At 40.6% G+C, this 13,780-nt stretch overlaps 1 protein-coding gene across 1 annotated transcript in view; it reads right to left on the bottom strand.

Moving 5' to 3' along the window:
* The window catches only part of sh3kbp1 (SH3-domain kinase binding protein 1), a 245,343-nt gene that overhangs the window by 99,949 nt on the left and 131,614 nt on the right, over positions 1–13,780 (bottom strand). Inside the window, exon 5 of the mRNA XM_072260725.1 lies at positions 2,728–2,857. Within this exon, the coding sequence (XP_072116826.1) occupies positions 2,728–2,857 (130 nt within the window). The remainder of the gene's footprint in view (positions 1–2,727; positions 2,858–13,780) is intronic.

Raw genomic sequence — 13,780 nt, 5'->3', positions numbered from 1 at the left:
GGCCAAATTTCTTTAGTTTTCTCAGAAAGTAAAGGCACTGGTGGGCCTTCTTGGCAGTGAACTCTGCTTGGTTGGACCAAGTCAGGTTATTTGTGATATTGACCCCGAGGAACTTAAAGCTTTTGGCCTGTTCCACTTGCGCACCACCGATGTAAATCGGGTCGTGCGGTCTGCTACTCCTTCTGAAGTCAACAACCAATTCCTTCGTCTTGCTGACGTTGAGGGATAGGTTATTGTCTTTGCACCATGCCACCAGGTTCTTAATTTCCTCTCTGTACTCAAACTCCTCATTACCTGAGATACGGCCTACAATTGTTGTGTCATGAGCAAACTTATATATTGAGTTTGATGGAAACCTGGCTACACAATCATGGGTGTACAGTGAGTACAGCAGGGGGCTGAGTACACAGCCTTGTGGGGCACCGGTGCTCAGAGTGATTGTAAAGGAGAGCTTGTCCCCTATTTTTACAGCCTGTGTCCTGTCTGTGAGGAAGTTGAAGATCCAGCTGCAGAGCTGAGTGCTAAGGCCCAGTTTCCGGAACTTAGGAATCAGTTTATTTGGAATGATGGTATTAAAAGCAGAGCTGTAGTCAATGAAAAGGAGCCTTACGTATGCGTCTTTATTCTCCAGGTGTTCTGAGGAGGAATGTAGGGCCAGAGAGATGGCATCTGCCGTTGACCTGTTGCTCTGGTAGGCGAATTGCAAAGCATCAAGGTTGACCGATAGGCTGTGGTTGATGTGTGCCATAACCAACCTCTCGAAGCACTTCATAGCAATTGATGTCAGAGCCACAGGTCGATAGACATTCAGGCATGCCATCTTGCTCTTCTTTGGCACTGGGATTATTGTTGCCTTCTTAAAACACGAGGGGATCTTAGACTGAAGCAATACCACCAATAATCCTTACAAAAGACTTTAAGGATCAGCTGGAAGGACAGATGCACTAACACGAGTGTACTGCAGGAGGCCAACATGAAGAGCATTTCCACCACAATAAAGCAATACCATCTCCAATGGATAGGTCATGTCATCCAGATGTCTAACTTACATTCAGATGACACGACCTATCCATCAGAGTTGGAGAACAAGTGGCACCTGCGAAAGGAGAGACCGAACAACCAAAAAACGCAACCACTAATCACAACCACCACTTAACTTTTGCCCACACTGCACCAGAATATGTGGATCCTAGTTTGGCCTCTTATAGCCACCCGAGGATCCATCAATAAACAGCTTCTTAGGAGACCATCATACTCGACTTGAGTCCTCACTACAACATACAACATCACTACTACTACAACATGCTGCATCTAATTTTTCCCATTATGCAACACAGTCATTTTGGGTGGGCGACATTCTTGATCGGAATGAGAACTTCACTTCCTCCACAGCGTATTAAACAGCAGCTCAGACCACATCAAAGTGCTAACTCCAGTGGTTCACTTCCCTGAAGAGTACATCCGATCATTGTTGAAGCAAGCATTATAACTCAATGGGTAGCAACAGAATTGAGACCAGTGAAGATGACAGAATGCACATTTCTAATTCTCCTCCTTATTTCCCAGTTCTCTTCATCTTTTAAGCTATTCTGATCAACAGCTTGCAAATTATGTAAACATAAATCACCTACACCAGTGTTCACCATCTACTCCCCAGCCTCCATAACCATACGCAAGCACTTCAGTCTTTCAAACTGCCAGAAACTAATCCAGACACTGGATAAGCAGTGATGCAGCAAAGATAACACCACACAACCAAGTGATGTGCCATTTGCAGCTGAAGGTCAGTCACATACACTGTACGGGTTAAATAAGGGGAAAAGTGGTGAGCAACCAAACACAAATGATTTACCCACGGATTAGGAGAGAAGGATATGAGAATGCCAGCTCCCTGGAGGATAACGCAGATGAGGACTTCCTTGGGGAAACTCACAATAGAAAACAGTTTTTCTTCATTTATGGGATGCAGGCATCAATTGCAAGGCCAGCATTTGTCACCTATTCTTAAGCATCCTCAAATGATAATTAACCATTGATTAGTGTAGATAATGAGAAACTTTGCAATATACATTATTTCAACTCCAGAGCAAAAGAGCACTCAAATTTCAGTAACTGAGCAAGGCATACAGTCAACATTGGTGCATGAGGATAAACACAGACACAACTCCAAATCACTATCAACAACAGTATCAATGAAGTCTCAAGGAAAATGTGCCTTGCACTAACATCTTCAAACCAAACAAGTCCTCTAACAAAGGAGTTGCTTCAATGAACTATCCAGCCATCCAGGGGCTTCTATTATTGCTCTCGCTGGCATACCGCTTTCCAAATCCAGATGTACTATAAATTTCTCTCCAAGGACATATACTGCCTCCTCTACGTAAAGTCAACAGCCTCCACCCACCATTGCACAGAACTACATCATGACAAACAAAGACATGTCAAAGAAAGGCTTCAATGGACGACCATTTAATGTCTACATAAGAGAATTGTTTCCTGAAGACCAGTGTTGGAAAGGGACACTCACTGAGGGTCTTCTCTCCCTCATCTCTGCAGCTGCATCCCTATCTCTACCCCAACCCGCTTCTCTCTCCTCCCTCAAACTCTAGTACCCTGTTCTGCCTTTGTCTCATTCAGTCATGCTACATTGCTAGGAAAATAATAATCAAAGCATCATGGATGGAAGCAAGTGAAATTTCATTGTGTTCCCTCTGCAAGAAAACATACCTGCTTTTGTGGTGCTATCTTCTTGAGTGTTAACCACTTCCTGTGGTTCATCTGGGAGTTCTTTGATGAAATTTGAGGGAAACATTCCAGTTTTGCCATTGAGGACACCTTCCCACCAACCTTCCTCAACCTTAAATAAAACATACATAATGCATCATCAAATGGAACAGTTCAAAAAGTATGGTTTTCAAAGTTCAAAGTACTTTTATCAAAGTATGTATACTGTATACAACCTTGAGATTTGTCTTCATGCAAATACAAAAGTAAACAAATAACACACAGAATATGAACTGCAGAGTCTCGAAAAATGAGTCCACAGATATGGAGCCAGTTCAGCACTGAAGCGAGTAAACCCCGCAGAGTAGTGAGCTGTACATTGGTTCATCCTTCACCCTTGGCCCCAACACCTTGATCTTTTTAACGTGGCTTGGCGTTTAAATCGGCCAAACATCAGTTCGATTTCACTCCTCACTCTCAGGCCCAGGCTTGCCACTTCGATCCGACCCCAAGTCCATTCCAGTAGTGACCACCATACATTCCTACATTCTTGAGAGTCCAGTTCGCTGAAATCTTCAGGATACCACAAAAATGCCAGATCAAACAAATGGCTAAAAAGTACAGCTCCAAAAGGGAACATGCAGCCTGCGGAATGCAGTGATCATAGTCCAGAAAGAGTGTAATAGAATAGTTAGTAGTTTTGTTTGCTGCCCGTAAAGCATCACCATATCTCACCTGCACCATCTTTACCAAATTTCCTTAAAATGTTAGGTATAAATTAAGCCAACTGACCTTAAAACTCATAACTAATTAGTTATAATGCATCCATCCTTAGAGGGATTGCTTTCCAAAAGTACAAAGATTGGAATTGAGCTATATAATAAAAATAATAGTAAACGTCTCCAACTTGTTAAAATTATAGTGTAAAAGATATTCAGCTATAATCTCAGTCTGACAATGTTATTGCCATTAATTGACACGTATGAACAGCATATGTTCAGAATGGATTAAGAAAGCTTTTTCACTGCAATGTTGTGTCCAATACCATGTAAATGGTTAACATTGCAGAAAAATATTAAGGCAGGAATGAAAATAGAGGCAGAAAGGTTGCAGCCTGCAAACAAGCCAAGTTCACAGATGTAACAGTAATTTAATCTTTATTCCCCATGGCCCAGAGGAATATAGAAATAAGAATGGAAAACACTGACTCTAGAATTCTTAACTTTCTTGGGATTTTTTTTGAATTGATGTTAAAAATTTGTGCGGCAATTTACGATAAGCAGAAAAAAACAAGACTTCTTCGGGAGCAAGTAATAAGGAGATCGGAGGGATTATATCTTTTGTGGTAATCCAGAATTTGTTTTGGTTCAATGCCTATCTGTAGTATTTCTGCACTCTATTGATTATTAATCAATCTTAGATCCTCATATTTTAGTTTGCCTAATCCATTTATCCCTCTTTCATTACTCACACAGTACCACTTTAGTAGCCTTTAGGTCTTTTGGCATTATGCCTTCAACCAAAGAAGAATGGAAAGTGATGGTCAGAGCCTATACCATTTCTGCTCTTGCTTCATCAACTCTGAGGGAAACATTTCAGTAAGTTTACTTTTTACTCAGTAAGCTTACCCTTTTAATAATTCCTCTTCTTTATCATTTCCAATATTTCAGACTTTGTGAAGAGGTACACAAAGTATTCAATTAACACCATTTCTTCTGTCACCAAGTATTGGTCATCTTTTTAGCTGCTAATTAGCTCCACATTTTCTTTTATCTTCTTCCCATTTAAATAAGTTTGAAACTCCCTCCCCACGCCCAAAGACCCTCATCTTTTTTGCCTTTCCTTGTAAATTTGCACTGCAATTTCTACACTTCTTTGGCTTTCTGCTGTTCAACTCTCAGTATTGTTCATTAGCACCAACTTCTTTTTTTGTTTATTCCACATGTATACTCATTGACATCTAGTGAACTGGTATGCAACTTTTCTTGATTTCCTGCTACCTAAGAGGTACTTTAGCCCCATATGGGTGGCATCTGCCTCTATATAGACATCTAGTTTAGCTTCAGTGTCAATATCTGAATTGGGAATGTAATATTTAGTGAGGTGTGTTTTCCTCTTATTTGTCCTGCACCAGTTTTCTTGAGGAAATATACTTGACTGCTCTCTCTGATCTGTTACTATTTCCTGTACATGCAAAATGGGATCTAATCCAATTGAAAACTCCTGGTCTATGTCATTCCCCAAAACTATGCTTTATCTAACCAAATTATAACTATCTCCAAAATGATTTCTGCCACTACTTCTACCATGTCTTATTTTCCATTACACAAACCAACCAAATAAATAAATGCTTAAATACATTTTAAGCCTTCTATGTGCTTTGCATCGTTCACATTTATCTGTTTCAGATAATGTCAGGTAGTTAAAACTCCGACCCTTACCACTTCCTTGAATCCATATGCACGTCCTCCTACAAACTTTCAATATCACTTCTGTCCAAATCAGCAACTACAATGACCAGTGGGTAGACTACTCCACTCACTGATATACACAGTTACAGCAAAGCCTCAATTCTTTCCCAGCATAATCATTACTTTCGTGTACATTCATATTTAGAAATTTAATTACATACGGTGCACAAATGACATGACAAATGAGTACTAAATTTGACTGGAACACCAAGTCTGACTACAGCATTTTAAAATGTCACCAGGCCCACCTTCTCCTCAAAACTATCCACTAATACAGGATCTAGTAATAAAGCAAAGATGACCCAATAACCCAATATCTACCACTTCCTTAAAACCTTTCTCCCATTTCTTTCCACCAAAAAAAAATGGTTTATGGACTTTTACCACCAGTATTGAAACTACTTGTCCAGCTGCCTCAAACTACAGTACTACTCAAATGTACCCTCTTTCACTAAAATTAATCTTATCTCCAAACTCTATCTTCCATCCTAATAATGTACTGAGAACTTTGTTACTTTTACCACAAACTGCTCTGCTTTTCACCTGCTCATCTTACCCACCAGGCCTACAATATCTTCTGACTTCAAAACCTTGTTAATAAACCTGCCTGTCATGTTGGACAGCATCAAAAATAGTCCCTTTCCAAAGTTACTCTCACTTTCAAAACTGCAACTATAAAATACATTTGTTGAAAATACACACAGTATCTTCCGTCTATGCATGCAAACTTGTAGCCCTACATATTTTTTCTCTCTACAAAACCTCTGGTTATCACGAGTGTTATTGACATCAGTGATTACAGAAAATCGTGAGTTAATCCCAATGTTAATAGTTCAGTTAAACAATATTAGAACAGCACTTTGAAAGATCTAAAGATTCAACTATAAGTTCTGATCTTTTTGTTTAAATCCCTCTGTGAGCTATCCGCTGCTCTGGGGCTACAACCTTCATATTTCTGAATTACTGTAATGGAGCATCTGAGATTTCCTTTGTTCAACCATTGGCCACTATGTAGTTCATTACCATATAGATTAGTTACATACACTGCTAAACTTACACGTTAAGAATTTCTTTTGGATAAAATAATGGAAGAGACAAGGAGCCCAGGGAGGCATTTAAGAAAGATTATACATTTGTCAATCACACACAGTCATTTCTGGAATCTGTGCTGAACTCATTCCTGAATCTCCATTTGAATACAGATTTCCCCCACCATCTGAAGGTACAGCATTCCTATGAAACGGTTCATAAGCCGAAATGTCGTAAAGCGAAGAAGCAATTACCATTTATTTATATGGGAAAATCTTGTGAGTGTTCGCAGACCCAAAAATAACCTACCAAATCATGCCAAATAACACATAAAACCTAAAATAACAGTAACATATAGTAAAAGCAGGAATGATATGATAAATACACAGCCTATATAAAGTAGAAATACTTTTCCACAATCATTACTGCACTGTTCTCCGTAGCGAAAATCTCACGCAAGCGCTGTTGGCAAAAACATGGCGCAAGCGCTCTCCAGTAACCTTTAAGCTATGAAGCTGCCAAATCATACCAAATAACACGTAAAAATACACAGCCTATATAAAGTAGAAATAATGTATGTACAGTGTAGTATCACTTACCGGAATCGGGACAGCGCTGAGCACACTGATGATGGTGTGTTAGGCTGAGTCGTTGCAGGCTGAGGTGGTGCAGTGGCCCCCACCCTCCAGGCCACCAACCAATACCGATCCGCAAAGCATGCAGGGGTGCAGTGGTAGCCGGGAGGCACACAGCACATCTTTAAGAAAAAAGCCAAAACAAACATGCTAATTAATTTGGTGCCGCCCGGCACGTAATTGTCAGCCCAGATCAGTGCCGATTTCTGATTGCATCGACCCAGATCTGGGCCAACAATTACGTGCCGGGTGGCACCTAATTAATTAGCACGTTTATTTCAGCTTTTTTCTTAAAGATGTGCTGTGTGCCTCCCGGCTACCACCGCATTCTCCGCGAATTGGTATCTGTCTGTGGCCTGGGGGTTGGGGTGGTGGGACACTGGGATGTCATCTCGTCATCGTCTGTTTCCATTAGGGCAGGCAGGTCATCTTCTACCTCTGCCCGCCTCGATGTCGAAGGTCGAGGTTTGTCGTCTGCTGTGGCTGATGTGGAAGGCTTGCTTGACTGCTGAGCCTCACGCATTTTTCTATCACACAGTTCTTTGTAAGGACTCAAACTATCTTGCAAATATCCTTTAAACCTACGTACCCTTTCAAAATTAAAGTCGTACTTTATCATTGCAGCGAAAATCTCATGCAGTTGCTTCACGTTCAGTTCGCTACTGCATTCGGTTTCGATTGTTATCCTTTTTTCTTCCAATTGCATCAGCTCTTCATCTATCAGATCTTGGTCATGGGATGCCAAAACCTCTTCAACATCATGTTCGTCAGCTTCCACAAGCCAAACTCACTTTGTCCTTGCTTCGTTCACCACGATCGGAACGCTTAATTATGTTTAGTTTTACACTAACACCCTTAACAGCTCTTTTAGGCTTTTCCGATACCATAGAGCTCATCTTGCAAACGACTGCTCACAGGCATGTGTTTAAGCAATGCCGGCTAGAATGCTGTTCCGAATCCAGGGAGAGCGGCTGCTCGGGGCGTGCGCTGATTTTTTCGCACGCTGTTTTTTTTTTAACAGTGAAAACACCTTCTGAAAGCGAAAACAGGGAACTAATGTAGGTCTTTCGTAACAGTGAGGTTTCGTAAAGCGAACATTCGAAAAGCAGGGGACACCCGTACCTTGAATTAGGTTTCTCCATCAATCACTGCTGCTACGGTATATATCATAATGTCTCTAATATTCTCTGCACTAACAGCCATAGCATTTTATCATCTCCTTGCCCTGTTTCCAGCTTTTTGCATGGTCAACCAAACCTTTTTCCCTTCATCCAGTTCTGTGAACTCATCTTTATGTTGTGCCTTAAGAAGGAATGGAACAGTACATTAGAAAGCTCTCCCCAGAGGGATGGGAAATCAGCAATAAAGCTGTTCAGACCAAAAGAAACAGCAAGAGAACTGTTTTGATTATTCTTAATAAGGATTTTTGTGTTAGAAGAGTTGATCAAGCTGTACTCTGGATTTGCACTAGCAGTTGGCCCAACACAATTATAACCGGCACTAAAAGCTAATTCACATGACTTAGAATAAGGTATGTTAAGTTGTTACATAATGATTCAACTGGGAGTAAAGTAGATGATTCAAGTGGGCACTATGGTAGCATAGCAATTAGCAATTAACACAATGCTATTACAGCTAGGGGCGTCAGAGTTCAGAGTTCAATTCTGACATCACCTGTAAGGAGTCTGTATGCCCTCCCCTGGAATATGTGGTCTTTTTCCGGGTGCTCTGGCTTCCTCCCACAGGCCAAAGACGTTCCGAGTAAGTTACTTGGTCATTGTAAATTGACCCATGATTAGGTTCGGATTAAATCAGGTTCATTGGGGGTTGAAGGGTTGTAAGGCCCTACTCTGCATTGTATTGCTAAATAAATAAATAACAAATAGCGCAACAAGAGTGATAATGAGAGCATTCACCAAGATAGTTAAATGCCACACTGGATGGAAGAAAAATATCCTGTACTACAGAACAGAGGGATGATATAGCGACATACATTCAAAAGGGCCGTAGCAAGTTGTGTCAGAAATTTAGCTTGAAGAACATCGTCAAATTTCCTTCCGCATGTATCAATCGATCAGAAGTGGTTAAGGTCCATAAATAGGGCTTCAAATGCACTCTGACCTCAGCTGTTGTTCATTGCTCATCTATCAAAAAATTCCACCATTTGTTGCAAGTCTCAAACTTCTACCTCACTGCCAGCACAGAAAGTCAGTTATTCACACATGACACCCACATAAACCAGAGAACACTCACACCATCACATTTCTTTCATGCAGCAGAAGGCAATGCATGATCAGAGAAAGCAAGAAATAACAGATGGAAGAGTGCCCCACTTACATGTTTTAAATGCAGTAAGGGAGTTGGTGCAAGCCATTAGAGAAAGAGCCTTTGCCAAGGCCTTGGTAACAGCCAAGAATGGAGACACTGAAGAAGGTGTTACATGAATGTTTGATTGTAATCTCCCCTCATACCATAATGTCCTTTGAAAAGAAGCGCTTATAATCAAAGTTTTTTTTCACCATTTTGTATACCATACTGTAACCAACATACACCCAATAAATACATCCTTCACCAGACAATGAAATAACAAGACAAATTCTACGAATTATTTGCAGAATTTTATAGTTGCCACTACCAGCTCATATCGTGACAGTGTTGCTAAGTTAGAGAACCAGATAGAGGCAGGAACTGCACATGTGTGGTAGAATGAGATTGGGGTGAAAGAATAAACACAAAGCAGTACAGCACAGGAACAGGTCCTTCAGCCCACAATATTGTGCTGACCAGTTAAATTAGTAATCAAATGCCTAACTAATCTCTTCTGCCTACACAATGTGCATATCCTTCTATTTTCCTCACATTCAGCTGTGTATCTAAACATCTCTTAAAAGTCTCTACTGTTTTTGCTACTACGTATCACCACCCCAGGCAGTGCATTCCAGATCCCCACAACTCTCTGTAAAATAAACTTGCCCTCTCACTTTAGATGCATGCTTTCTGGTATTAGACATTTTAAGCCTTAGAAAAAGATATTGTCTGTCTACTCTATGCCTCTCGTAATCTTATGAACCTCTATCAGATCTCCCCTCAGCCTTCACCGCTCCAAAGAAAATAACTCATATTTGTCCAAACTCCCAAAATAGCTCATGCTCTCTAATCCAAGCTACATCGTGGTAACACACATCAAGGTTGCTGGTGAACGCAGCAGGCCAGGCAGCATTTCTAGGAAGAGGTACGAAGGGTCTCGGCCTGAAACGTCAACTGTACCTCTTCCTAGAGATGCTGCCTGGCCTACTACGTTCACCAGCAACTTTGATGTATGTTGCTTGAATTTCCAGCATCTGCAGAATTCCTGTTGTTTACATCGTGGTAAACCTGTTCTGTACCCTCCCCAGAGCCTCGACATCCTTCTTATAATGTGGCAACCAGAAATGTATGCAAAACTCCAAATGCAGCCTAACTAGAGTTTTATAAAGCTATAACATAACTTCCTGACATTTGAACTCAATGCTTCAACGAATAAGGCAAGCATGACATATCCCTTCGTAATCACCCTAATACATAACTTAAAGCCAACCAGAGGCAAGACTGTATATCAATTCTGCAGGAAAGGTTGTGTATAATGACTTTGATAGGTTAAGCTATAAATTATACTTCAAAGATCAACCATTTAAAAAAAAATTATGTGCTACAAAATCTGCAATAATGCCCTTTAAAGAACTAAGAGATCTAAAACAAATTTGGCATGTAGCTTTGGATAGAATTTGGAGTCCATCCTATGTTTGGAGTCCATGGATGACAATCACACCTACAGAACAAATGACACACATGCTGCTTCCATTGCAACAGGGGGACACATCACCCAGAATCTTATATGCTTCAGCTGATGTCCTGACCACAAACATATAAGCTCAGTACATCACCATAGAAACTCTGACCATTGTTGTCCCGGTTTCAAATAGCACTGTGTAAAGAGGCACCAAAAGGCATCATAACAATTTAAAAGACCTGAACATCAAGGACATCTGCTGACATGGTGCTCTGCTGAAAGCCCACCTCCCTCTTCCACTCGTGTGTTTTTCTCTACACATTTTCCCAGCCTTGCTTGGTTCCATATTTCAGAGAAAAATACGTAGTACTCTTTAAGTCTGGCCGGATATCAAGCTCTGCACTCTACCATTAGGAGTCCCTATGTACAAACTTGCTGACATCCAATAATCCATATCAAAAGCACACACTTGCTGCTGGCTGCATGTTAGAACGGGAAGTGGTCTGAGCCCAAATGTAGCCCTCAAGTACTATTGGGAGGGGAAAAGAAATCCAAAAAGTTACCAGCTCCTGGTAAACCACAGCCAAAGTGTATCGTCATACTATTCATTCCCTGGCAGTGCTTCTCTAAATGCTCGCCTCTGGCCCTGTCTAGCCAATCTGCCACAGCCCTAGTCATACACGCTTCATCTAATATTCTATCCAATATAATGTTTTCTGCAAAATTCAGCTCAATCAAAACTATACTGCTTGTTTGCAAAGAGGTACCAAGTCCCACTTAATCATCACATTGACAACTTATAATGGTTCAAATCATTTTAAAGTACCAATCCAAAATTCCCAACTATGTGTTATGGTCACACATAACCCCAATAAACATGATACCACCACTTCACCTGCTCTCCTCAAGTCCACTTGCTATTTTTCCTGGTGCTTTTACTTCATCATGGTGGCCACCTCTCCACCAAGCTCTGAAATTTACTTCTCAACTCCCTTTGCCTCTCATTCTTTTCCACTCAGGCATTTAAATTTGAACACTTTTGGAGGGACATTAAGTAAATAGAAACATAGAAAACCTACAGCACAATACAGGCCCTTCGGCCCACAAATCTGTGCCGACCATGTCTAGAAATTACTAAGCTTACCTACAGCCCTCTATTTTTCTAAGCTCCATGTACCTATCCAAAAGTCTCTTAAAAGACCCTATCGTATCCGCCTTTACCACCATTGCCAGCAGCCCATTCCACGTATTCACCACTCTGAGTAAAAAAACTTAAGCCCTGACATCTCCTCTGTACCTATTCCTCAGCACCTTAAACCTGTGTCCTCTTGTGGCAACCATTTCAGCTCTGGGAAAAAGCCTCAGACTATCCACACGATCAATGCCTCTCATCATCTTATACACCTCTATCAGGTCACCTCTCATCCTCTGCCGCTCCAAGGAGAAAAGGCCCAGTTCACTCAGCCTATTCTCATAAGGCATGTTCCCCAATCCAGGCAACATCCTTGTAAATCTCCTCTGCACCCTTTCTATGGCTTCCACATCCTTCCTGTAGTGAGGTGACCAGAACTGAGCACAGTACTCCAAGTGGGGTCTGACCAGGGTCCTATATAGCTGCAACATTACCTCTCGACTCCTAAACTCAATCCCACGATTGATGCACCATACGCCTTCTTAACCACAGAATGTGCAGAAGCGCTTCAGGATTATTAAAGGGTTAAGGGTGCTCCCCTCCTGCTGTACATCTCTAGTTGATTATAGATGCTACTTAAACTTTCCTTTAACAAAAATGGTTGCATCTTTCTTTATTTGGCTGTCCTTGCAAATCTTTTCCCTTTTACAGTTTATCTTCATGAACCACCAAGGGCAGCTTCTCTTCAATAAAACAAATTATATAAACAGATCATTTTCCACTGCATCCTTACTCAACGCAACTCAAGAAATCACTTCTAGGTGCTGCATTTTAGCAAATCTCTGCTTACTGGTGCTATATTTTGCATCACTTTCTGCTAATCCATTACAATGAATCATTTGACAACAATATCTCTGGCTATAACTTAATTATCTAAAATCCCATCCTTGCACATTCTTTTAAAGTCACCTATAACCCCTTTCTGAGGTCACTCCTCTCATTGTGGTAATTAATTCCTTCCCTATTGCCTACCTATACATTAAGAAGTTCTTTATGCAACAAATTCCATGAGGAAATCTAACTGACAGCCAAACCACAGAAATGCTTGTACGGTTACATCAACAGAACATTCGAATAGAAAGTTTCAGTTTGTTGTGTATCCATTTCAGGCTAAGAATAATCCTGTGACTTTCAAATAAAAATTAAATAGAGGATAAAAACAAAACTTCTAGTTAGCAAATTACCCCAAAATACTTAAACACAAAAGATTCTGCAGGTGCTGGACATCTTGAGCAACACATGTAACATTTTGAAAGAACTCAGCAAGTCAGACAGCATTTAAGGAAGGGAATCAACAGTAAATGTTTTGGGCCAAGACTCTTTATCAGCACCCAAAATACTTTATAGTCATGCTATTCGTTTTGGAATTATGACCACGATGGTCAGAAAAAGTAATAGCTCAAATGTTTATGGAGAAATCTAAGTGTTTGGTCAGGGCAACGCTTAAATTTTTTTTAGATGTTGATTTTACATTAAATTTGTGGAGGAGATGAGAAAAATCAACAGTGGGTAAAACCATTTCCCTTCATCATATCGTGAAAGCAGAAATTAACTATCATTATCAAAAGTACTGCCCTGCATGATATCTAGTATGTAACAAACTGCCTTGCATAAAAAGATGATTCATGTCAGTACAAAGCAAAAGTACTTCACAAGCCTCTCTAATTTGTGATCATGCGGCCCTGGCAACCATTCAAGCTACTTTATAAATTAATTGTACAATCAGTCTAGATCACAGCAAACATGACAACGAAGTTATCTTCCTCAATTGCAAAAATGTATTCTACATAGAGCATTTGCTCACCAATTGGTACAGTTTGCCAACTCAGACCCAAGTCTTTACAATACAGTGGGGACGCAATAGAGTAATGGAACTGCAGGAGCACCAGAGAAGGAATGAAAAGCCATTTAGGACAAAGTAATCCAGAGCAATCAGTTTGAGTGGTGATCCTATCATTGG

The sequence above is a fragment of the Mobula birostris genome, chromosome 6, assembly GCF_030028105.1.
Source record: "Mobula birostris isolate sMobBir1 chromosome 6, sMobBir1.hap1, whole genome shotgun sequence".
Lineage (NCBI taxonomy): Eukaryota > Metazoa > Chordata > Chondrichthyes > Myliobatiformes > Myliobatidae > Mobula > Mobula birostris.
The sequence above is the reverse complement of the archived record's forward strand: the minus strand, read 5'-3'. Positions and strand labels throughout refer to the sequence as shown.